Source organism: Hipposideros armiger, unplaced genomic scaffold (assembly GCF_001890085.2).
Source record: "Hipposideros armiger isolate ML-2016 unplaced genomic scaffold, ASM189008v1 scaffold_521, whole genome shotgun sequence".
Classification (NCBI taxonomy): Eukaryota; Metazoa; Chordata; class Mammalia; order Chiroptera; family Hipposideridae; genus Hipposideros; species Hipposideros armiger.
Genome location: NW_017731871.1, coordinates 1088713 through 1116705, shown reverse-complemented (window position 1 = coordinate 1116705; position 27993 = coordinate 1088713). Strand labels below are relative to the sequence as shown.

General features: G+C 36.1%; 1 protein-coding gene across 2 annotated transcripts; it reads right to left on the bottom strand.

Annotated features, from left to right (window-relative positions):
* Positions 1–69: 69 nt before the first annotated feature.
* ING3 (inhibitor of growth family member 3) lies at positions 70–27993 on the bottom strand. Of its 2 annotated transcripts, none has more exons than XM_019668219.1 (12): positions 27818–27993; positions 27508–27579; positions 24545–24645; positions 22939–23004; positions 9889–9985; positions 7998–8069; positions 7036–7155; positions 6628–6785; positions 5830–5954; positions 4317–4509; positions 3109–3147; positions 70–1005 (listed from the first exon to the last, which is right to left on the bottom strand). In XM_019668219.1, exons 1-12 carry the CDS (start codon positions 27843–27845, stop codon positions 889–891), a joined length of 1188 nt encoding a protein of 395 aa, XP_019523764.1. In that variant the 5' UTR covers positions 27846–27993; the 3' UTR covers positions 70–888. The 2 variants fall into 2 exon arrangements, with proteins under 2 accessions (XP_019523764.1, XP_019523763.1); XM_019668218.1 differs by having other exon boundaries at positions 5830–6023; positions 27818–27992.

Sequence of the window (27993 nt, the reverse complement as noted above, 5' to 3'; positions counted from 1 at the left end):
TTATGAAAACTTCAGGTTAATTGGAATTAAGAAATTTTCATTATTAAGTTTGTAAAGTATAAATACAAGTAATTTTTTAAAAACTTTATTTTAACACCTAATACAATTCCAATTTTAAGGATTACTCGCACAAAAAAATAAACACATTTCGTATAAAAATGTATCACTTTAACACCCTTTCCCCCTCGGCCCCTCCCACGCCCTCCCTCATGAACTGCACTGTCTGGATGCAGAAACGTATAAAGACTAATGGCACAGATTAGTTTTTACCTACAGGAGTTTCTGTTTATGTACCTAGGTACTCTAGAGGACACCAGCCCACTTTATCGCATGAACAATTTCCTTCAGCCTGCTGAATTTAGTTTCACAAAGAAACAAAGCTTATTATAAAGGCATTTAAAAAACCATTATCTTAAATTCTTTTTAGAAGCACTGACTTTTTTTTTTTTTTGCAACCATTTATATACAGTGTTACATAACAGCTCTGGAGTACAGTACATGCAGCAGAACATACCTGTTGAATATAAAATACTTTTCTTAAAATCTTCATCGTTGGAATTCTCTGAAGTCTAAATTATAGAATGCCCATTACTTGGAGAAAATGGTTAAGGAGTACAAATGTCTGCATATGTTGGCCACTGAAATAATCCAAGGCTAACTGGAATAATATTCATAGCACACCAGAAGTGCATAAATAATTTACTTACATTATTAAAATACAACCCATAAAATTCAAGTTCAAGATCTTACAGGATTGTCTATGTGAATCCTTTCAGTGGTTGCCTGGAAATAAATGCACTGTTTCCTCTTTCTCTTTTCTTCTTTTTTCAAGTCCTATATAAAATGCTTAGTTGAAGTTTTTTTCTTCCTCAAATGAAACAGCCACCTTTATTTGTGCCGACTGCCTCTTCTCTTCATTGCCGCAGTGCACTGTGGGCAGTACCATTTTCCTTTGGGTGCTTCTGTCAATCCAACACATCCGTAATGGAACCATTCTATAGGGCACTAGAGAGCAAAATTGCAAAGAAGTCATTTTTACTACCTCTAAAGGTTAGGGAGTATATATTAAAATATGCCCAGTAGATTGAATATTAATTAGATTCATGGAAACGGAATTTTTAGATCTAGGAGCGGACGACAACTCACATGGTCCAACTGATAAGCTTCAAAGATGAGGAAATGGAAGCACAGAAAAATTATGCCTCTTTGTTAAGTCAGGTTCATGTAATCTATTCCCATAATCCTAAATAATGAACTAAAATTGATTAATAATTTCCATTAACTTGGAGAGTAAGTTGATACCAACTTTCAAAGACAAGAAGACGTGAGATGGATCTCTTATGTAGAAGATAAACGTATTTTAAGATTTTATTTAATATTCAGCCTTATTAGCTCCCACCTAGAGTGGAATGAGCTACTTATAATTAAAGACACGAAGGGGTGCCCTGAGTTTCTTTCTGGGTGTATTTATGCCTAGGAATGTAGAGGACAAGTATTCCACTCTGCAATGTAGTGGGCAGTTCTACACTTCCACAGAACACCTCGGCACTCAGCAGAGTGTAACTGGGAACAAGAGGGTTAGAGAACGAATGATAGGGCAGTCACAGAAATCTCGTCTGTCATTTGCACTAACTGCCCAGAAGACAGTTTACAATAAGGTTCTTGAAATGGCTTGGCAATCCTGTTTTGCAATAATCACAAACAGCACACAAGTTCATTCGAAAGAGGGAAGTGGAAGGAAGGTTTTTCTCTGTGTGAATATGTTGTTGGGACCCTGTCAGGTCTGGGAAAGCACACATTTTAATGCACCAAGCCAACCCTGCTCAATCTTCACATTGTTTAAAAATTTCATACTCTTATTATTAACCTTAGCACTCCTACATTACTGGGTGGTATTTCTATAGAATTCAGAGTTCTGTTATCCCGCTGGAGTAAAAGACGGACAAAAGACAGCTGAGCTGTATGGAAGTACGGAGGGAATGAAAATGATGAGACAGAAATAATCTCTGCATTTCATAATCTTATCTCTAACCAATATTAGGCTTCCCAAAAAGAAATGGGAATTCCTTTCTTTTAAACCTCCTTTACTATTATTTTTTTTATATCTGAAGTCGCTCTTATCAGCTGACAACTGCAGGGTACAATAGGAAACACTATACTAACAGGAGGAAAATAATCTTACATTAGATCCTCAACATTCCTACCCCTCACCTGAGCATCACGCTTCTTGAAAGCACGTATTGTTTCCAAGTTCAATTCTTTACTGTGATAAATGAACTGGATTCTAGTAAACACAATCTTCTTTAGAAAAGTGCGAGGACGGTGTTTCTAATTTTCATACAATGTAATACCTTTGAGAAATATAATGTGCATCTAAAATGGTATTATTAGCTTAAAAGTTAAAATAGGGGGCCAGCCCACTTGGTTAAGAGTTAGCTTAAGAGCGCGAGCTCTGAGCAACAGGGCTTCTGGTTCAGTTCCCCACATGGGCCAGTGATGCTGCACCCGAGCTGAGCTGCTGCTGAGCTGCCAACAGGTGGCAGGATGGCTCAGCTGGTGGGAGCACGTGTCCTAACAACAAGACTGCCTGTTCCATGGTGGGCTATGCCCACCCGCAACTAAGACTGAACTTGGCACCGTGAGCTGAGCTGCCGCCTGGATGGCTCAGTGGATAGAGCATGCGCTCTTAACAACAAGGCTGCTGGTTCGGCTCCCACATGGGATGGTGGCTACGCCCACCCGCAACTAAGATTGTAACACAGCACCCTGAGCTTAGAGGCCACGAACTGCTGATGGGCAGCCACATGGCGACTGGTGCCCTCCACAACTAAGACTGAAGAACAACAACTTGGCTGGTCCCCCTCCCCAATTCCCCAACACTGTTCCCCTCCCCCAATTCCCCAATTAAAAAATAAATAAATAAATGTTAAAATAGGGAACACATTAAGGGACAGTATCCTATTCTGGAGAGGAATATTCTAGCATTAATATGACATAATTAACAACTACAAACTGTTTTCTAGACTAAGAAACACAGTAAATAAAAATGTTACAATAATAATAATACGTGATTTTTCTCATTCCTAAATAGAAAAATTTAATACTTACATCTTGGTTATCACAGCCCACCATCTCACCATAGGATACCTAGTTTAAAGAAATTTTTAACATTTTTATTATGTCTATATAACAAGCATCTAAATCCAAATTAATTGTTTAAGGTACTGTTAGAAAATAGAAATATACTGACTATACAATTGTATTAAGCAGGGTATATAGATTTACACAGTTAATAGGATTTTTTTTTTTAAAAGACTTGTTTGGGGGGATGAGGCCACAGAGGGAGATACACAGAAATGCTGTGCTCCTTGAAAGTCTGGAAGAACATGCTCTGTAAATCTCCTTGACGTGGGACTCACCTTTGTGGTTGGTTCCTTTTGTAAAGATTATAAGTTTCTTGCTTAGTTATTTATCTACTTAAGATTTTTATTTTTTCTTGGATCACGTTAGGCCGTTTTTATTTTAGCATTTCACCGAAACTCCTAAACTCCTTGTCTATTACACATCCTTTCTCAATTTTCTTTCTGCTGTTCATTGTCAGAACTTTATAGAACTTCCAAACTCTTAAATTCACTGAAGTTCTTGATGACTCAGTAATTTTTCGGATGGGGGTAACTAGATGGCATACTTTCTGATTCTCTACAGGAGTGAGGCATTCTGTGTATGGTTCTATGCATGTGAACAACGACTTCTCTGAGGAACAACTTTTGGGGGATATGCAGATTTCTCCCTCAAAGCTCTATACACATATTTCATCAACATCTAGATTTAGTGTTATGGAGGGGAAATCTGATTTTCTTCTTTTATAGATACCCTATTTTTTTTGCCAAGACATTTACAGAATTTCCTTTTCTTAATCCAGGAGTAGAATCAGTCAGCACCTTAATCTTGGACCACTCAGCCTCCAGAGCTCTGAGAAAATACATTTGTTCTAAATCACCCAGTCTGAGGCATTTTGCTATAGCAGCCTGAGCAGACGAGATTACATCTACATGAGGTAAATAGTAGTGGTACAGAAAGACGTTTAATTATAGGTTGTATCTGAAGGCTGAGATCATGGGTGACTTATATGTTTCTTTAGACTCTTTGTATTTACAACAAACATGCTATTTTTATAAGCAGCAGAAAAAAAATATACCAAAAAGCAAGGGTATTTAAACTGGAGTAAAAGTAGTTCTCACCTAAAAGAAAGAAATAGGTATCTTTTTCCTAGGTTATTCAGATTACGCTTTTGGAGACATACACTAGACACTCACCTGATTACAAATGCAGTATCGTGGCTCATTGGGGTCATACGTCCAATCAACCTGACTGTTTGAGTCTGATTCTGGTGCTACTGTTGTCTGCTGCGCTATTTCCTGGACGACAGCTGACGATGAAGAACATGATGACAAGGAAGAGGAGGAGGAGGAAGACGACGACTGCTGGCTGGAAGACTTGTTGTTGTTTCTGAAAAAATTGAATCGGTTTTTTATACTCAGCTTCCAGAATGTACCTAAGAATAACTCCTAAGCAAACGATATAATGAAATGCATAAACTAATGTTTAAGACTAAATTAACCTGATAATCAAATTTAAAAGCACAATTATTTAGGAAAAAGAGAGTAACATTTTTTATAACGGTTTATTTTGCTTGAGCTTTTTTTGTTTTCTGGAGAATAATGATATTCAAAAGGAAATTCTTTCAAAATGTTTCAAAGTTTTAAAAATAATTTACCATCGACTTAAATTGTAGGTAATACCTTTAAGGATCAATATTAGTTATGGCTACCTTACAGACATCCTTTGTATTTTAAAGCAAATTGAACGCTCTTCAATTTTTTGTATTTACAACAAATATGCTATTTTTACAAGAATCTAAAATACAAATACATACACAAAAGTATTTGGTGAAAATGATGATGATCATCAACCAATGTGTGAATATTTAAGTTGTGTAGGACAGGAACAAAGAGTTTTAAGATTCAGATGTAATTTACCAATTATATGAATGTTAACTGAATTTTAAAAATACAGAAGTTTATCATCTGCAGTAATAATCAATTTGGGTCATTGATATGGATTAATTTTTAAGATACTTAGCAGTTTTGTGGTAATTTTGCACTGATCACTTTTACAGATTTACTCACAACAATAGAGTACATTTAAAAACCTATAATACAATTATTAGGTAACTAATTCTTTCGGCCTAGCATGTGAACTTTCATTAAATATGAACACCTAGCATATATAGGTACTTAAGACAGATGGTGCCAAATGCTGTTAAGTTTTCATATTTAAAGTTGATACAATCATCCTAAGAGTGTCAGATACAAAATCTAGGGATAGTTTCATAATTTCAATTTTGGGGACGTAAGACCAAAAATTATGACACCCTGTTCTTAATCCAAGTGAAGAATCTTATTTTTAAAAATTCTTAGGATATAACTGGACTCTTAATTAATTTACCTTGAAACATATGGCAAAATATGGGGTTATAAATGAAGAAAGTTTCATAAAATGGTTTATCCTAATGAACAAAAGAAAGTAAGCAGAAGTCATTTATTAACAAACCCAGTTCAGACTCTAGAAAAATTAAAGACTCGACACTTTAAAGACTTTACCCTTCCAAGTACGGCAATGTGAATGCAAAACTGTCACGTCTCCCACCTCTGCCAAGTTCATCCTGATCCATCACAGGCTGGCTCTGTTTAACATCTGGAAGGCAGCTGGGTGCCAAGGGGACGGCACGCCTAGTGAAGGTACCGGGCTACCGAAACACACACTCACTTGCTCTTTCTCCCACTCCGCGAGTCCGCTGCGGATGAACTGGCGTTCTGTGTTAGCGTGGTCATGAGAGCTGAGGATGACGAATAGCCAGCCGTCTCCCTGGGCATTGAAAACTCTTTTCCCAGCTGAAAGTCATTATTTTTAAATGCTTCATAACTGGCTTTTAAACTTGATGTTCTTCGTCCCTCTTTCATCTTGAATAGACATTCGTTGATAGCATTAATATATGTAAATATGCAGATGTTCTTTTTCAAATTTTACTAGTTATAGCATTATTTTGATTTAACCAATATTTCTTTATTTTGTTTACACCATTATTTTCCTCACTGTAATTTACGCTATTTTATGTAAAAAAATTTAAATCAGTTTTTACAGTTATGAAATAATGACAGGATGGGTAACTAAACCTGGAATAGACACAAACTGTACAGAAGTGACTAGATTCGAGGCCACCTAAGCTCTGAGGCTATAGGGAAGGCCCTGAACCGGCGGAGAGAAGGGAGCGCTGTCCCAGAGGTGACTGGGCCATCACCACGGACATGGCATTGTGAGCAGTCACTGTGACAAGGAACCTGCGTCACACTGTGTCACCTGTTTCTCCTTTTCATTGTCAATCAGGTAACTTCTGCACATTCATTCCATTAAATAAAATGTCATATATCATACAACTATGATTTAAACAAGAAACTATACAATTGAGAGAGCTCTTTTTGCTCACGTCTACTTGTTTCTACTCTAGAGTCTGCCAATGACTCAGACAAAACGGGACATTCTGTTCGCAAACATTTTCTTTTTTACCTGAGCTGTGGCTTGAACTGCTTGGGCTGCTGCCATGGTAATTGCCCCTGCACCAGTTCCTGATGATAATGAGCCGATATTATAGGATGCCAGAGGCTGGGAGGAATTCACATTGTAAGCATTGTTGGAAGAGGCCGTCGTATTGTTATTTCGACAACCTGCATAGAATTAAAGAAGAAATAAAAATATTAGAGAGGACATAACGTTAGTGAGTTTAAAATACATTATTTCTCAGCATAGATATAATCATTAAATTTAAAATTTTCATGTCACTATAAAATTTTCCTTTTTCTTCTTTTTCCTCTGGAGACTTTAACCAGGTCAAGTATGATTATCAATCCTGAAAGCTTTCTTTTTACCTTAACATGAACAAAAACAAGCAACCCATCATATTTAAGACAATATTACCTAGTGTGTTTTCCTTAGAGGCATCTGATGTTAGGGTAGATAGAAGAGCTTCCGACTTAAACTTCTTTTCAGGAATATGATCTGTTGTCGTATGGTGAGAAGTTGGATTATATTTCCTTTCTAAATATAAATAAAGAATCCATGTGTTTTTAAACTTGAGAGAACTATGGATAAGGCATAATACTTCTACTCGTTATAAACTGGTACAGTTATGATCTAAGTTCCTCATGAAATACAGAACATTGTTTTCTTCAAAGGCAGAACTCTCTGTCACATATTTTATTAAAAGTAGACTGCTCAGGCATTTGCAAAAACTTGAGCAGCAAAGTACTGAAGATAACCCACGATGGTTTCACAGGTGACATGAGGGAAATCCTGTTTCGAAAACATTATCTACAATTTAGGTAAGTTTTCAATTAACCTTTCATATCAAATTGTTTTGTCAAAAAAATGCAGACATGGCAGGCAGAGTGGCTCAGTTGGTTAAGGGCTCGCTCAAGAGTTTGAGCTCTGAGCAATAGCAGTTCAATGCCCGGCCTGAGCTGAGCTGCCGCTGAGCTGCCAACAGGTGGCAGGATGGCTCAGCTAAAAATGATAGGGGTGATGCTAGGGAAAGCGAAGAGAGAATGGACTTTTCAATAAATGATACAAAAAAAAAAAAAAAAAAGGAAAAAAAAATGCATAGGAAATATATGCTGCTATTACTGCCATACGTTCTTACTCTATGAATTCCAAGGAAAACAGGCTCCCTGTTCCAAAATCAAATATGCTTTACACAAATGAAGGAGGGAAGTCTGCCAATAATGGCAATGAAAAGCATGTCTCCTTCGAAATAAAAGGAAGGGAGAAATATCTGTTTCTCAATTGGCTGTGCAAATCTAATAAAAGAATTGAATACACAGGTAATATATAATGAACTTTTAATTGTATTTAAAATTTTGGCTGCACTAAACCAAACTTACTTTCCACGGGAGTATGTGAATGAGCGTGGTGATTGTTCACTGGCTGTGAAGGAGTATCTAATTCCAAAGATCCTAAAATAAAGAAAGAAAAGAGAGGCATAGAGATGTATGTACTACCATTAACTGTCACCACAGAACTTTACACATTAATTAACTCTAGGCACTGTGTACCTTGACCCAGCAGACGACTAACAAACTCTGATGCATATGCCCGTGTCATTTTAGTCACACACATTACAGGGTCACCACTGCCAATTTCATCCTGAGCCAATTTCATCCTCTCTCTATAAAAAATAATCCATTTCTCAATATTCACCTCAAGTACAAAACAGCTCACAGCATACTAATGTTTAATAAGGGAATTCACGAAAGTGGGTATCACATTAAGTGGATGAATGGATATTGTTAACTCCACTACTGATAAGTTCTGGAAAAAAACTTAACCTAGTTTTACTGAGATGAAAACTTTTCTATGGGGGATCCTGAAGTATCAGATGATGGGACACTACTATATGAGAAAAAATTCTCTGATCATTAAAACAACATAAGATAGTAAAGATTTCCTAAAAGAAGTTAGGGGTTTTGCTTGGGAAAAAGCACAGAATCTCTACTGCCAAGCTTTAAAATACTTATAAAGAAAAGTTCTGGATTTATCTTGATCCCTTGAGATGAAATTCCTGGCAGGGCGTTGGGTGGAGTTTTTATAACTTGATCCAATTTAGTTTCATATGTCTGTGTCCTTACAGAGGATACTTCATGTACCCCTCTGCAGTATTAAACAGGCATGATTACAGTTACACACACCTATTATCAGTAGTTCAAAAAAAAAATCAAAGCAGCTATAGGATATTTTATTTTGTCTGAAAATACTTCTCCTTAGATAGCCCCCCTGGAATAGAAGCATCACACATTAATTTAGGTGATGATCTAAAGTAAAGGATCTACTTTTGCGTACAAAATGCAACTACGGATATCAGATAGACTTGTGGCTGCCTGCGTCTCCAGTTGACTTCTCGTGAGTATATAAACAGACACAAAACCTAACACTGTAAAGAAACATTTCATCTATGTGCAGAAATATGTACATGTTCTTGCTGTTGAAATGCACCAAGAGAAAAAAGATGTTTGGACACTTTATTCTGGTAGAAACCCGCCATAATACTGATTTGGTTCAACTAACATGTAGTGAATGCCTAGCCTGGGCTTAGCACCACACTATACGCTTTGCTGGATCTGTTAACTATTTGGGTTGGATGAGATGCTAAAGTAGTTAGAAACAGCTCGTGTCTCCATTTTTGGAAAGTTTCCTGAGTTAAATCCAAGAAGTGATAAGGGTAAACTACAGCAGGAGGTCAAGTCAAGTTTTGCAAAGCAATATTAAAATGGCTTCTTGCTGATATGAGAAAGCTTAGAAAGGCATTTTTGAGAAAAAGAGAAAGTATTATGGAACTCACTAAAATCTTTCTTAGTAACACAGTTGAGGAAAAGCCTCAAGACAGTTCTTAAGAAATAACAACCTTCCTCAAAGTTTAGGTGCATAAACAGGCAGAGTAAAGACAATACATTTAATGATAGATGGCTGATTTATTTCTAGATGGTTATATTTCTTTAAATCTTTGTTCTTACCACTCATCTTACTAGCTATATATGCATGTTAAGAAACGGAATGACTTAATATATTAGTTTCATAAAGAGTGATTAGATAATATCCTGTATTATCTCTAGGTGTCCACGGCCCAAACAATTCCAAGAGCCGGGGTCCAAGCTCCCTGACCCGGCTACCACCATCCCCCATAGTGCAGGATCTAAGATGTCTCTGTGGGAAAGTGTGTCTTCAGTGCTTTGCAGACATACTGCCCAACACTAATGAAAAACTGTAAATTTTACTTACGCCTCTCTAATATTTCTGTTATTCCAGCATTATCAGCTTCCAGCTCCATTTTAAATTTAGCCAGTTCCTGATCCAGCTTTCTCAAGTGGCGATCTACCTGTTTCAAAGAAAATCAACATGTGGGACACTATTAAATTGTCAGTTTAATGAGGAAACCTAAATTATTGTTTCTGTTAGCAAATCTGTTTTGTATCCTTGAGGAAGTCAATTAACCTCCACCTCAGGTTTCTAATCTAGAGAACGATGATGCTAGGCTAAATAATCTCTGAAGTCCCCATTAATAAATTTTAAGTTTTAAGTAAACAACTGCGACTTGTTAGAAAATGTTCAAAAGAAGTGGGATATAAAAACTAAATCCAAACTGACAATAAGGATTTGGTGGGGCACAGGGGGGCCGGGCACTTTCCACAGTGTGCTCTGCTCTGTGGTTGCTTTCAGCCCCGTCTCCTTCGGCTTCTCACACGGCCGGCGGCCACACCACAGCCACTGCCACTCGAACGAGGAATGAAAGATCCTCAGTCTACAGACAAAGAAGCCACTATATTCTATACATACATTTCTCTAAGGCAGGAAAGTGGACCATTATACTTGTAAACATTTATGTAAAGGGCTGAAACAAAAGGCGTTTTTAGCCAGAAAACTCCATTCCCCAAAGAGCCTGGTTAAAATGGTTTTATTGTAAAACGACTGCCCTTGTAAAGGTGGCAAATTTTGTTTTCTCATTCGCCTAGATCTTTTGACTGATTTCAGAAAATGGTAGCTGCTTCTTCAAACTACAAAAAGTCTGAGTGTTATTTTTTAAGCTTAATATTAAATTTTTTTTCAAATGTACTACTTTGAAGTGAAACCAAAAATCATGAAATCTTTGAAAAATAGTCATATTACATTACTGACATCTTTTTCAAACTCATTTCCCACTGGATCACTGTTGTAATTAAGAGTAACTTTCTTACAAATATCAAAATGTCTGTGATACACGACTAAAAAATTTAAATAAGACTTTCATTAAGTAATGTGTATCTATAATAAGGGGGGAGGGGGGAAAGTTAGCAAAAGACAATGTGTGTGTGTTAGATGCCAGGTAAGATGCTTAGATGGTCTACCTTTTCTGGCTCTCCCTCTAACATTTTGAGATAGGTTATTACTGTCTCCATTTCATAAGAAGAAACTGAGGCTCAGAGAGTAACATGCCCAAAGTCAACAGTTAATGCATTATGGAAATGAGATTTAACTTTGATATACTTGTAATAAATTTTGTCTCACCGTTTATATTTAACATTGCCCTCTGAATTTGTACATGCAAGAGCCAATTGTTTTGTTTTGTGTTTTAACTCAGAGTAATATAATTCAAGCTGAAAAAATAGGACTATTGTCTTATTATTAGTATTTTGTATATTAACAGTAACAATTGGGGTGTTGGTTTACGATTTTTCAATAATTTAAAGCACAATTTTCTATCCATAAACACACACAAGTTATTTTTCAGAGCTTGGTATAAGTTATAATTACAATATTTAAAATCCTATAGCATCACATATTACAGACATTTGCTCCTATCCAAAGAACTTGCAGGTAATTGAGCATCGTTTAATGAAACCTCCCTTCTAAAAATAAAGTGTGAACACAGACCAGACCTCAGTTATTCAACATCTTTTACATTGTAAAAATGTAATCTCAAGGGAAATCAGAAAAAATACTCATATTTAAATTCCAAGACCACTTAATACAATGAAAATATTCTACCACCTTTCTTACCTATAATTATACTACTAATAAATATTGAGTTCCAATTATGTGCTTGGCACTCGGTTAAACGAAGGATATATAAAGTATGAGAGAGAATCCCTACCTTTATAATATTTAGAATCTATCTAACAAATCAAGATTTATATAAGACTTTTAACAGAATAAAGGTTTAAAGTACACACACACACACACACACACACACACACATACCCTAGATTTAACAAATAAGCAACAGTTGAAAAAGGGTCAGAAGTAGCATTTGAAAAAATACATAATTGGGCTGTATAAACAGAAAGGAAGTATGAATGCGTTACTGAAGAATGAATCGTATTCAAACAGATGGAAAAAAGGAGTAATAATTAAAAAATGTAAAGAGACAGGAAGACAAACAGTATTCCCAGAGAAAAAGAAAGTGTGGTGTGACCTGTAATAGGTATTTATTTATAATATATAAATACATAGTATAAAAATATAGTATATATAGAGAAGAAGAGTGTGAAAATCTCAGATGGGAGGATGGGGTTCGAGTGAGATGAAGACACCATACACACACCTCTAATCACTCCACCACTTCATTTAAGAATTGTCTAACTCTATTAAAGAAACTATCGATAAGGCTTATTACATCTGAAAGCATGAAAAATGATAAAAAATTTCAATACTATATAGCTCAGAAAAAGCAATAGAGCCTAAAAAATTAATAATCCTAAAAACCAAATTCATAATTAAAATAAACTAAGAAAGACTTAACCACACTGTGGTTGGAAGCTTTGTAAGAGCTTCCAATCATTCCTACTGGTATGTAAAAAAGATTATGAGCTGGCTGTAAGCAATTACTAGGCAATAGAATTTTCGATTCACTGTTGCCATACTAAATTTAATTAGAAGTTGGAAAATAAGTTGACCACCATATTTAACTTACCCTATGAAGTACCAGGATACTTAAACAGTATTAAACAGCCATAGCAAGAGCTTAACTGAACTTGACTGAAACCTAGAGAGTGCACTCCCTCTACCTACACAATTCTGAATGGGAAAAAGACTTACTCCAGCTGATCACTACAATGGCCCCACAAGTATCAGACAAAGCAAGAACCTAAGTTACCCCATAAGATTGATTTATAGCAGTAAAGAGGACACTGATCCAATTGAGAGATTTTCCTTTAACCATAGATTCCTAATACAAGGTTGACCACAGTGTCTAATTATTGATTTGTTCCTCACTTAATGTCAATAAACGCTAGCCACAAAACTTTCCTTAAACGCCAGAATCATATCCTATAACACCAAATCATAAGCGCTTTAAGTTTAAATCTATCATCCTTTTTCTGACTTCTCCAGAGACAAAGGAAACACTGTCAACATTAACATATTCATGATCATAAATATATTTAAGTCACACATGACCCCTCTGCATGAAACAAAAATTCCTCATTCTTTAATATTTTTGCACAGAGTTATAACCCCTTATTCTCTTTTGACTCTCAGTGTTCTAATATTCAAATTTTAACATGTGTCACTGATGGACCCAAACAGAACTAAATACGTGTAACTTTTTAAAAGTTTCTACATGATTTGATAAAATCCAGCATCCATTTATAAAAACTCACAGCACGGTGTAAAAAGAGGGAACGTACCTCAACATAACAAAGACCATCTATGACAAACTCACAGCTAATATTATACTCAATGGGAAAAACTAAAAGCATTTTACTTAAGATTGGGAACAAGACAAGGATGACTACTTTCACCATTTTCACTCAACATAATATTGAAGTCTTAGTCACAGCAATCGACAAGAAAAAGAAATAAAAGGCATCCAAATTGAGAAGGAAGAACTAAAACTGTCATTATTTGTAGATGACATGATACTATCTATAGAGCCCTAAAGATTCCACCAAAAACTATTACAACTGATAAATGAATTCAGTAAAATAGCAGGATGCAATATTAATATTCAGAAATCAGTTGCATTTTTATACACCAATAACCAACTATTAAAAGGAGAAATTAAGAAAACAACCCCATTTACACCTGCATCAAAATAAATAAACAAAATACCTAGGAATAAATTTAATCAAGGAGGTATAAGACTTATACTTAGAAAATTATAAGACACTGAAGAAAAAAACTGAAAAAGATACAAATAAATGGAAGCATATGCTGTACTCATGGATAGGAAGACTTAACATCATTAAATATCCATAATACCCAAAGCAATCTATAGATTTAATGCAACCCCTATTAAAATACCAATGACATTTTCCTCAGAACTAGAACAAATAATTCTAAAATTTATATGGAATCATGAAAGACCCCAAATAGTCACAGCAATCTTGAGAAGAACAAAATTGGAAGTATAATGCTACCTGATATCAAACCATACTACAATGCTATAGTAATCTAATCAGCATAAACACAGACACACAGATGAATGGAAAATGCTAAAGTGCCCAGAAATAAATCCACGTCTGTATGGTAAATTAATCTATGACAATGGAGGCAAGAATATACAATGAGGTAAAGACAGTCTATTCCAGAAATGGAATTGGGAAAACTGGACAGATACATGCAAAAAAATGAAACTAGACTAACTTCTTGTACTGTAGACAAGATTAAACTCAAAATGGACTAAAGACTTAAATGTAAGACCCAAAACCATAAAACTCCTAGAAGAAAACTTAGGCAGTAAACTCTCTGACACTGCTCTTGATAATACATTTTCTGATCTATCTCCTCAGTCAAGGGAAACAAAAGAAAAAAATAATCAAATGAGACTACATCAAACTAAAAAACGTTTGCACAGCAAAGGAAACCATCAACAAAACAGAAAGATAACCTACTAAATGAGAGAAAATATTTGCCAATGATACATGTAGTAAGGGGTTAATATTTAAAATGTATATAGAACTTATGCAACTTAACTAACTAAAATAACAATCCAAATAAAAAAATGGGCAAAGGACCTAAACAGAAATCTCTCCAAAAAGGATGTACAGATGGCCAGTAGACATATAAATATTCTCAAACTCACTAACCATCAGAGAAATGCAAATTAAAACCACAGTGAGACATCATCTGATGCCTGTCAGAATGGCCATCATCAATAAATCAACAAACAAGTGTTAGCGAGGATGTGGAGAAAAGGGAACATTCATGCACTGTTGGTGGGACTGCAAATTGGTGCAGCTACTATGGAAAACAGTATGGAGGTTCCTCAAAAAATTAAAAATAGAACTACCTTGTGAGGTAGCAATTCCACTTCTGGGTATTTATCCAAAGAAATCCAAAACACTAATTTGAAAAGTTATATATACCCCTATGTTCATTGCAGCATTATTTACAATAGCCAAGATATGGAAGCAACCTAAGTGCCCATCAACAGATGAATGGATAGAAAAGTGGGGGGTGTGGTTGTGTGTGTGTGTGTGTGTGTGTGTGCGCAATGTATGCTGTGGGTGCCAAAAAAATGTATACAAGTGGATACTTTGGTCAACGTTGTTCAAACAGTAGTTTGCCGTAATCAGAAGTGTCTGGATGCTGATGGTAACCATTTTGAGCACCTCTTGTAACTGCAGAAGTCAAACGTGACTTGTAGACTTGTATTCATCTTTTGTTATCTGTATATATTATTACAATTTTAATACAGTTTTCCTTTCTTAAAATGTGTATGTAAAACCTGTGTATACACACACACACACACACACACACACACATACTTGCAGTGGAATATTATTTGGACATAAAAAGATAATAAAATCTTATCATTTGTGACAACATAGATGGATCCGGAAGGTATTATGCTAAGTGAAATAAGTAGGACAGAGAAAGACAAATACTGTATATTTTCACTTATACGTGGAATCTAAAGAGCTGAATAAATGAACAAACAAAACAGAAACAGACTCACAGATAGAGAACAAATTGAGGGATTGCCAGGTGGGAGGGGAGAAGGGGGTCTCTGAAAAAAAGGTGAAAGTATTAAGAAGTACAAACTGGTAGTTACAAAATAGTCACAGGGATGTAAACTACAGCATATGGAATACAGTCAATATTTTAATAACTATGTATGGTTCTTGGGGTGATCATCTCGTAAATTATATAAATGTCTAATTACTGTATGCTGTGCATTTGAAACTAATATGTTTATGTCAACTGTAATTGAAAAAAACAAAAATAAATTACTGAAAAGAGTTTCTACATGATTCCAAATATGGTTAAATTCTAAAATTTAGATGTCTAGCTTACGCTTTCAGAATAAGCACTCAGTCTGTCCACAAGGTTCTAAGGTGAAGTCCATGGCAGTAAGATAAATTTTTATCCATGTAAAGATCTGGGAATCGTGAATAAAAAGGCTAAATTGGGCAAGAAAAAGGAACCATGATGGCAAATTACTTCTCTGATGATAAGCCATGAAAAGGATTCTTTCCATCCCTGAATTACATTTAAAGTAGATGAAAAATTGATCCATCTTTAGGCTGAATCAAATACTTGAGACCTTACCACATACACTACATCTAATCATTTTCCTAAAAGTCAATAAGCCCGGGAGACAAATCAAAAGATCTAACTTACATAATATATTTCCTTAATTAGAGTATCAGGTGAAGAATTCTCAAATTTATATGTAAAATGTGGGACTGAAACATAATCGTCTCAGTCATAGGCCAGGATATAAAAAGGAAGCAAGTTCAAGGGTACTGAGCACTGTAACAGACTGCTAAAATCATTCGAGCATTGACTGAAAGCTCACATTTTATCAAAGTATACATAAATCAACTTTATTAGCTATTGTAATCTAATATAGCCCGTGACAGTGACATCTGGCTGAGGAATATAAAGAAGTGTTTAATGACTATGAGTATGAGGATTTTAGAAGGAAATTATTTTAATAGGATAGATTTTTTTTTCTGTTAGTCCAATTTTACTGAAACAACTACTGCAATAAATTTTTAATTTGTTCTACTGAACCCTAGTTCCACAAATGTCTTCATTTGTTGATATTTACTCGTATGTAGTACGATTTCTTTCCTTATAAATGAAGTCATCAGAACAGTGTTGGTCATAGGAATAAAAAGTTTACTACTTATTTTAAAAATAAAATAGTTCAATGAAAAAATAATACAATGAAATACTACACTATAATAAAATACTGAGTGGCAAAAATCAAACAGGATTATATATTAAATTGTTATATCTTAAAATCTGTCAAAATAATACATGCTTGTTTTAAAATTACCATAATAACAGTGTTTAAGCAAGGGCATAATACATCAGCCTCGTCTCAGGTGTATGTCACTCCTGTTTAGAATCCTTCACTAACCTCCCTCTGCTTTTGGAATAAAAATCCCTCTGTCCCCTTGGTCACAGGCCCTGCCTGTGTGGCTCCTGCCTGCCTGCTCTCATAGAACCTCCTCCTTCCTGACTATGCACCAACCACACTGGCCTCTTTTCTGGTTCAGTCAGTCAAGCCCTTTTCCACCCCCGACTCTGCACTTGGTCTATTATCTGCCTGAAATGTTCCTTCTTCACATGGCTGGCTCTTTCTCACTTTCCAGGTACCACTACAAATGTCACCTCCCGTGACTACACTCTCAACGGCCTCCTCCAGTTATTATTCATTCTTTCCCCATCTCCCACAATGTTTCTATCTTTCATAGCACTTATCAAAATTTACAATAATCTTTATGTAGTAGCTGCCCATCTGCATTACTGCTCACCTAGTACCAATGACCACTCGTAGCTGGAGATCTATAAATATTTGCTCAATGAAGTTACACTCTCCCACTCTGCAGTAGTACTCTGTTTCTCTGAAAATAAGACCTAACCAGAAAATAGCCCTCGCATGATTTTAGGTGCCAAAATATGGCACCTTGGCTTACTGAATATTTTAAGCTGAAGGAGTTTGTGGAAAAGGCACCCTTCTCCCTGAAACAGGTCATAAAACCCTCATGTGAGGGGTGCGTGCCCTCCGTATTCTGGAGGAATCATGCAACGGCTTCTTCTCCGGCTAGGTCTTATTTTCAGGAAAACACAGTATATCAGAAGTACCACTGTTCACTGTGTGAATGATCTATGAATAAAAATTACTGTAGTTTTACACTCCCACTATGTCCCATCCACTCATGTCTCAAGTACATAGGATTCTAAGCTCTCAAATGTTAAATATTGCAGGAATTTAATTTCTCTTTAATATTTATAAAGACTTTCACTTGGATGTTTACTGTTGATATTTTAGGGAGTAGAACTAATGTGAGATGGTAAATTCATTTAAAGACCTGCTACTGAACAAGTCAATAATTCCCTTACGTCTCTCTGCAATTACTTGCAAGGCTAATAAAGTAAATGTCTTACCCTCAAGTACAAAGTGTTCAGATACCACACGCCGCTCTGGCAATATGGTGCAGCACACAAAAAGCACAAGCACATCAAGGAGTACGATAAGTGTTGACGTTTTAATTATTTATTTGTGATAAGTGATGCTAGCTTTTATTTATATAAGTAGTATCAAATTTGTAAGTCAGTTTTCCTCTTAAATAAATTTCATTAAAAAAATGTACTCAGTAATAGATATACAGGTGATACGGAGACACTGTAAAAACCTTAAAGGTAGAATTCAGATGATTCAGGTTTAGAAAATACTGCATTAGATCACCTCGAAAAAGTCTTCTTTTTACTTCTGTTTGCTAATCAACTCATCCACTCCACCAGGTTCTGAGGGCACAGAATGACTAAGACCTGCACCGATCCCCAGGGCCTTGGTTAGATATTTATTTTATAAAAATGACAAAATAAGACTTTATGGGGAATGAGTTGACTGGATGTCCAGTATTGTCATTACTTTGTACAGTAAGTTCTAATAATGTTTAGTAAATGTTTCATCAATTTAAAAAGGAACCTCTCTAAAATCAAAGAAACTGAAAATAGCAAAAATTTATATATAATGTTAAGTTATTAAATGGAAGGTATTTTTATTAAAAACACCCAAAACATGTATATCACAATACGTTTTAGTATTTTTTTAACTCCCTTTTGCTGAAGGCACATCTATAAATCCTATTTTAGAAGAACTTTCAAAATGAGCTTATGAATCAGAGAAGGAAATCTATCCAAACTGAAGAAACTAAAAAACTGAGAGCAATTTAAAAAGAAGGATGCCACAATGATATGAGCAAAGACATGAACCAGAAGATTGAGTGTTTGGTCTCCTAAAATGACTCTATAAAGGAAACGAAACTCACCTGAATTATATCACTTTCACTTTTCCTGGTTTAAAGTCATACCTTGAAAAGAAGTGGCTATTTCCCCTGCAGTCTACAGAACCAATCTCCACACACTAAAATGTGACTCTATTACCTTTGGAGAAATTGTCACCCACCTAAAACATATCTGACATCAACGACGCACCATTAAACTCTACCCATCCCTAAGACTCCTAACTTGGGAGTCACATTAGTGCTGCCTTTTCCCCATGAACTTATTCAGGCCATTTTGTTCAACAAATATTTACTGAGGAACAATGCTGGACTCTGAAGACACACACACACACACGAGGTAATTCCTGACATTTATAGTAGGGAAGACACACACAAGCAAAAGGTAAATAAATAATTACAATTCGAGCAATAATAAAGCCATGTGAATAATGAGGACGTGGAAGCTGGCATGATTCTGCTGCGGGAGGGTAAGGCACACACTGCTAATTACCTACTCAACATGCATTCTCTCCTTTCTCCTTACTGATAGAAGCCTCATACCTGGGGTGGCCAAGTGCCATGTTAAACATGTCTCAGCCTCCCTGCAGCTGGAAGTCAGCAGGTGAGGCTTCCAGGAAGGCTCTTTAAAGGAGCTGACTGAACTCTAAAACGTGCCCTTCTGAGCAACCCCCTCCTGTCATTCTTCTTCTGCCTGTCAGTCCAGAAGGAGGAACACATTAGGAGCAGCCGGGGACACTGATGACCTTGGAGCTGTCACACAAGCCCTGGTCTGTCTCCGCTACCAGTTATTTTATGTGAGAGGAAAACAAACCTTTTGTTTAAATCACTCTTGTGTGGCCTTTCTGTTATAAGCTGTCAAATCTCTTCTAGATATAAATGACACACAAACATCAAGATTATTAAGATGATTTCAATGAAGAGGCCATGCTTGTACAGGATTATGAAACACGGAGAAAGTACCTAGTGAAGACGAAAAAGAAAGGCATCCAATTTCTTCTTCCTTTTTAAAGTGCCTAAACTATGACAGGCTGAAGTGGGGAGGAAGGGCTAACGAGAGGCACATGCTTAGAAGGTAAAATGAACACGACATGGTCATTACCTAAACGTGGGGAAGTCAGGGACAGGCGGCGTCTAGGATGACCTTCAGTATTCTAATGTGAATGACTAGGTAAGTGGTTCTCCTAAGACTAAGAAAGTAAAAGTGAGGGGGTAGAGGGGAGAGGGAGAGAAGAAAAGGGGAAAGCTAAGAGTTAAACTTTAATACACTGAGTTCCAGGCCTAGGAATTCTCAGATAAGATGAACACATTCCGAAGAGAAGAAGTCTGAGTTAAGGAATAATTAATGTGTAATTGTTAAAACCAAGAGAACACGTAGAAAAGTAATGGAGAAATGTTTCTCAACTTGGGTGGTGTGTGTGGAGATGCAGGACGTAAAACTGGCATTTGACAGAACGTCTTCACCATGTGGCATCTGGCCTTCCTGGCCTGTGGAGTTGGGGCAGAAGATGGGAAGAGTTCTGAGCGCCACTTGAACAGAGTAAGAACCCATGTAGGTCAAGAATGGAACCCTGAGGAACAGTAACCATTCTGAGCAATATTCAAGGAGACTGAGGGAGGCCACAAAGGTGAGAGAATAACAGACAATTGACATTATGTCTCAAAGAAGAGTGGATTTTTATATTACGAATATGACGGTCAGCTGAAATAGCAATGGAAGGAAGGGAAGGAGAGAAGGGAAAAAAATAACAAAAAAGAAAGGAGAGCAAGGAGAAGGAAGGGAAGGGAAGGGAAGGGAAGGGAAGGGAAGGGAAGGGAAGGGAAGGGCAGAGATAAAAGAGTAAAGAGAACACAAAAGGCAATCTTAGAAACAAATACTGTGGGAATGGGAAAAGAACAGGTTCAACTTGGCAGCGCTGAAAGGGAAGCAGTAGCTTCAGGAAAGTAAAAAATTCCAGTTAATGAGATGGAGTGAGGCTCTGAAGAAGGAGTTACGGCATACTATCTGCCAGGCTTTGAGCATTACATATAGATGTGGCAAATCCTCCTGTAAGGTACAAATATTGCTATTTTACAAACAAGGAAACTTAGGTTCTGGGTTAAATAACTTTTCCAAAGTTATCAGTGCAATCAGTGAACTGGCTGAATTCATGTCTGTATGGATCTGAAATGGACACTTCCTTTTTATTAAATTTTATTAAATTTATATCACCTTTTATTACCTCACTGTAGGCTAAATAATCTGTCCCCCTCAATAAATTTACTAATCTATATTTTCATTCTGTTTATCTATTATCTCTGAGTGAAGTTCTTTGCCCTCAATACAATACCTAATCCAGACCCCTCAGCCTCTGAATACATTCTATTCAATACTATCTCATACTCTCTAAAAAATCAACAAGAACTCCATATGATTTAGTTCAGTCTTTCACCAGATAGCCCTTAATATTCAACTGCAGGCATCTTTACTTGTGACATGCTTCTAAGCTCTTCACTTTCCTTTGTGGGGGTCATGTTTCCCCAACTATTGGGTTGTCGGAAAAGCCATGACGCATTTTTGCAATGAAAAACATAGAAAAAAATACGTCATGACTTTCCCGACAACCCAATAGTTTAAAGACACATGAAGGACTGGAGCCATTTGCAGTATTTTCTCTTTATTTCTCCATTATACCAGGTAAACTCCACTATATCCAGTACAGAGCCGACAAACCGTGAGGTTCATACGTAACAGATGGACACACAACACACACACACATTTAAAAAGCATATCTTTTTTTTGAAATCCAATGAGTATTTTTAATAAAGATATAGAAAGTAGCAAAATAACAAAATATAAACAAAATAAAGAGTAGAACCAAAGAACTATATGATTTAAAAAGCAGTAGATTCTAAATAAAGATCGACACATACAATCATTAAATAAATATGAGGGAGAATAGTACTAAAAAATTTGTTTTGGGTTCATATATAAATGTCTTTTTCTATGTTTATAAATACAATTCAAGACCGAAACAATTAAGACCTTTCTTTTTTTATTCCACAGTAAATCAAGCTACAGCCCCTCTACCTTTCTTTAGGTGACATTTTTTATGAAATTATTCTCAGAATAACTGTATGAACAAATTAGCCTAGATTACTATAACCATTAAATATTTCCACTATAAAAAAACAACTAAATGCTTTCTATGGTTTTACATGACAAATGTTCTCTACTTTTGTATAAGCTTTGACAATGTACACCCTATGTGGCATGCATGTTTTTTCTTGTGTCTTGCATACCAATGACATTTATATTTACATGCACTTGTTCAGTAACAAAGATTGTGTCCAGACAAGACTGCAAAAATAAGATAAAATCGATATGCCAACGTTAACCAAAAGTGAGCATTAGTTTTCAAATTTAACTTGCTTTGAGACAAAACCAGAAATGAGTATTATCTGAGTATATATTTGAGAAGATGCTTTACATAAAAAAGAGTACCATATTTATGCCAGTTTGAGAAATATTGCATGTATCTGTCTTCTTAGGGATTTCAATCTTTTACAAGTGCTGCCACTGCAAAAAAGAACCTTTTTTAAAAGTTTATTTAGTCTCCTGTTTCCCATTTTTGCCACCTGATCCAGTTGTGTACTGTCTATTGACGTCCCTTCGAAGATAGTTCAGCACTATCTATTAACGCCGATTCAAGTGATTTTCCATTTTAATCAGACTACCAAGAACTCCTGTCAACACAGTAGTCTTATGTATATTTTACCATGGAAACAATCTCAAGATGATTTATCAGGAAAGTAAACACACTACCTTAAGAACATAAAGATTACTAAACACAAGTTAAACACCAATTCTTGCTTAAAAAAAAAAAAAAGTCTAACATCAGGTAGAATTTTATAGTAATATAGATCACTGTCGACTCTCTATGAACTCTTGTCCACAAAGAAACCAAAAAGCAGACACTGAATTCCCAAATTAAGTGGGATCTAGAGAGTTTTAGTCTGTTCTTCCTATTACATTTAAACCAATAAAATGTAAAACAAAACTACATAATTCAAGTACTTAAGGTGTAGCATGCACATTAATCTTACTTACCAAGTCATATATCTGGTTTGCCAACTGTACCTTCTCATCTGCATCTTCCAAAGCTTTGTAGTAATCCTGAATAAAAACATTTCATTTAAAAAACAAATTAATAATTTTAAAATGTGTATCTAGGACATATAACTGGATTTTCATTATCATACCTTGTTATCACTGTCACCCATACTAAATAAGCAATAAAAACACAGTTAAGGAAAAGGTGGGGATGGGGCAGGCTTAGAAATTAAGGACAATGGCCAAAAATTAAAGAAGTTCAGAATTCCTAGAAAAGGTATAAATAAAAATAAATACCATTCCAAGTTTAGCCTCTATGCTAGCAAAAGTTATGAGCTGATGAATAGATCTTTTTCTTTAAAAAAAAAAAATTTTTTTTTAAATTAAGATTTATCTAATTTGTAAAGAATATTAGTCTCCATTTTAAAAACTTTTTAAATAAAAGTACAACTACTGAAAAATTCTGTCCGGCACTTCCCTGTTTTCCAATTATCCTATATGACTCATTTTAACCTAGGCATTGATTCACACAACTCAACCTATACTTTAGATTGCTCCTCAGTATAAAGCAAATTATTTATAAAAAAAAAGATTCTATAAACTTCCATGGAGAACCAGGCATTTCAGAGTATATCCAAGCTGTACTACACCAAAAAGTTAACAGGTTAAAGAAATGATGAATGACTGGGGTGTATATATGTGATGACTATATGCAAATACACCTGGGCCTCCTGCTATCCTCCAAGCCAGGGTTAATTTTGTTATGGATTCTAAAATGATTTTCTCCTAACAGAAATAATCTTCCCCCAATGTGGTAAAATAAATAACACAACTACTCTAAATTTGTAGTTTTCACATTTCTTTATCAGTTGATCCTTGAACAGTTGTCTGAAGGTTGGGCACGGGGGAGCCATTATTATTACTCAAGAGACATGAAAGGGCCTGTCCAATGTCACGAGCTAAGTGCAGTCATGACCAAATCCAGGTTTTTTAAGTACTTCTTTCTGTGTATCCCGAATAAAGTAGATCTTTCAAGCAAACCTTAGAAGGAGAGCTGATACCCATTCTAAACTGGAAGATAGCTGTAAGTATAAAACTAGTTAGAATTCTGTATTTCTATGCCCAATTCATGTATAAAGTTAAGAGCTTTTAACTAAAAGACATTTTAAGGATCTTTTCAACTCTTAAGATTCTGTTCTGTGATTCCAGCAACTTTGATACCTAGCAATAATAAAATACACTTCCACAGTTAATTTTCACCCCAGTCTGAATTGTTAGACAGTATTATATCTCTAAAGACAAGGCAATGTTAATTACCTGTACTAGAATAAAATGATAAGAAAAGAATGTACTTTTGTAATGGTTCTGCAACTCTCTAAAAAAAAAATCACTGCTATCGAAACAACTTTTTAAATTACCAAAATGCTTTAATGATTAAATATTCCTATACCTGAAGCTCTAAATCACAACAAATTATTTAAATTCTAAAGAGCCACTGATAGCTTACCCCCATTTTGATATCCAGAAAACTATTTAACTTTAAAATATCTTTCTCAGAGGGTCTCAATATTAATTGATAAATCATCCAGAGTGTTGAACATACTTTTTTGATGGATGCCATTTGTTCTTCTCTCCATTCCGGTTTATTTTTTTTTGCATTCATAAAGAATTCACTGACTCTTTGTTCTAGTTGATCCATTGCATCTACGATGTAATAAAAACATTTCATATTTAGATGACCAAATTCATACACTGAATATACATACTTTGACTTGGGGAAAGAACAATTATCTGACAACATACACTCTTTCACTTGGCCACTAACAACCCAACACTAAATATTGGGTTGTCGGAAAAGTCATGATGTATTTTTTCTCTGTTTTTCATTGCAAAAATGCATCATGACTTTTCCGACAACCCAATATGTCATGCTTTAATTATACAAATATATAATGCCTTAATTACCTTCTTAAAAAAAGTTGCAGTTTTCCCTATAGAAAATTTATTTTTGTTATTTCAAAATTTTTTCCAATAGTCAAAGTAGTTTCTGAATAGTACAGCCTTAGGATCAAAAGCTAATGGTAGTAAATTAGCCAAATGTGTCAAACACAATTTCTTACTGAAAGCACCACTAGATAATCGGCACATTTCTTTTAATAAGGAAAAGTGATAAAAAGATTTTAACCTCTTGATATATGGCCTTAAACTCCGCCATCATCTCATATCATGCTGAAAGTAGTAGATAAAATCATTTATTCACTTAATACACTATATTATTTATTCTACATAGTTTTTCCTTAAATATGTGCCAAGAATAATCATCTCATTCCATATCTGCTAAAAAAAGAAAAAAATAAATAAAAAGGATTCTGTTGTTATGTAAATTGAGGAAAAGCTTTTTATTATATCCTTCTTTTGGAGATTTTCAGTAATAGGTCTTTAAAGATTCTGAGAAGTCTTATGGTTAATTTTTTAAAAGAATTTTTGTTTGCTTAAATAAGCATTATTAACTTAGTTGACACAGAGATCTCTTTTGTTAATACATAATGCCTATTAAATTTAGAAAATTCTAATTACTGCAAAAAAATACAAGTTTAAAAAACCTCTAATTTACATAATCTAAAACCAAACTACAAGAGAATTTAAAATATGTAATGATAATAAAAATGGATAAAATAAGTAACCCTTTATTGAATGCCTATTTTTGTACCAGGTACTACATGTACTAATTTATCTGTATTATTTTTAATCCTCAGATGCTTCTCATTTTATAGACGAGGAAAACTCCTCAGAAGTGGTGATATGGTTAAGGTCAGTGAGTAAGTCAGTAAAGCCTAAAAATGAACTCAGATCTGACTGACATAAAAAATCTGTGCTAAGGGGCTGGCCGAGTAGTTCAGTTGGTTAAGAGCTCGCTCAAGAGTTTGAGCTCTGAGCAACAGCGGTTCGAGTCCCAGCCCGAGCTGAGCAGCCGCTGAGCTGCCAACAGGTGGCAGGATGGCTCAGCTTAAAAAAAAAAAAATCTGTACTAAAACCTGCAGGTAACAAGATTTGCTTTAGCAAATCTTCAGCCTTTCAACTACATTAAAGTTAAAATGAACTTTGAGAGCAACTTGAAGAAGCACACAATTCAGACTTGCACACCACAACCCAATGAATAAAGGAAAGTGGATTTCATATTATATAACCTTGTGTATTATGTGCTACATGAAACTGACAAGAGGCTGGGAAAAGTATATTCATGAACAAGGGGTACGAGTGTGTGTGGTGGGGGAGGGCAGAGAAGCAAAGTGGAGAAAATCAGGTTCTTACGTCTCAAGACTCTCATATTCTGGAATGTTTAGTTCTCTGATCTCTTTTCATGATACTCCTTCCCTCCCTATCACACCCCAAAACCCAGATATTCCTCCCCCCTGCTTTTCTAAGAAGAAAACCTGACAGCATGAGAAACATTTTGTGTATTGCTTAAACAGAGCTGGAATAAATGGGATCAAGAAACAGATCATCTGCAGATATACCCCAAGAAGGGCAGTCATTACTATCATTTCAATAATTTCAGATACCTACATTTCTGCAAGGGAGTGACACACAGCCAAAAAGGTACACTTGATTATATATTTTAATTATGTAAAATTCATTTCACAGTCTTAATTTTTAATATCTCTACAAGATAGCTGAAACAGCTATATTATATTCACTTCGCAAAGGCGAAAGTTTTGTGAGGCTCTTTCAAACCATGAACACAAATCTGGTAGCCATCACTGTTTCCTTGTTTTAAATATGTTTACTCAAGCGTTTACCTTCTTGTCTGCAAAGGCTCTGATTCTATACCGTCTCTGAATCATAAACCCTTTTCAGAAACTTCACAGAAAACAAAAATGATCTTATTAATATAAACCAAATACTGCTTCTACAGAGTCAGGGTAAATTCTGGGAAAAAGTCACCGCAGTTGCAAGCTATCCCTGACAGAAGGCCAACATTTTTATTACAGCAGACAAGAAGCGTTACAGTAAAATCTTATTTCCTGCACTCATTTGGACTGACAAAATACCATAATGTTGACAACTGAGAATGTATCCTACAATCCATCCTAACTCTTCAAATCTGACACTCGAGGGTCTAAAAAGAGGCATATAATCCGTGTTTCTATGGGTTTTCTGCTCTTGAAAATTTTTCAATGGAATGAACTTTAAAAGTGTAAATGCTAAAATCGATGTTCTATACAAAGAGGTTCGAAGTCAAAATTCTAACATTTATGCTTGATGTGCATTAAAACGTGTATCGACCTTCTCCATGAAAGTATAGGAACTTTTACTGCCCATTCCCAAATTCGGGAAAGGAACACACGCGCGCTCTCTCATGTCTCCCTTCTCTTGCAAAAGCCAGGAGAAAGGCAGCGTGGGAGGCAGGAAGAGGCGAGATTCGGCACTGCAAGTTCTTTTGGACAACTCCTAGGTACCACCAGCCAGTGAGGCGGAGAAGAGTCAACTGCTGAGGCGCTGGAGTCGAGGGAAGTAAGTCTGACTGAACGCGCCCAGCAAACATGGGTAAACGCGCCGACTTACTCTGCACCTGCAGGTCCATCTCGCGCATCTCAGTGAAGCGGTCCCGCAGGTCCATTGGAAGCTGCTCAATCACTGTCAAAGGGAGAGTCCGTCAGAGGGGCGAGGCCAACGGCGAAAGTACGCGCCTACGTCACGGCGTGCGTGCGTCGGGGGGGTGCGAGGGAGCCGGCAGCCCACAGCGAGGCTGCCAGTTACCGTGAGAAAGAAACATCCCCCGCCTCCCCCTCCCACCCGCCATCCCGCCCGTCCCCTCGCGCTCTCGCCCGGCCGCAGGTCCCACAGGCGGCCCCCGCCAGCGCCGACCACTCACTTTCCAGATAATCCTCTAGGTACAACATCGCGGCCTTTAGAGCTGGGGGAACGAGGGGGTCCAGGGGTTTATTTGTGTCACTCGCTGTCGCCGGAGTTTTGTCCCTTCCAATATGGCGCCTCCGCTAGCAGCGCCCGCTCGGCTTCGGCAGGAAAAAAAAAAAAAAAGAAAAGAAA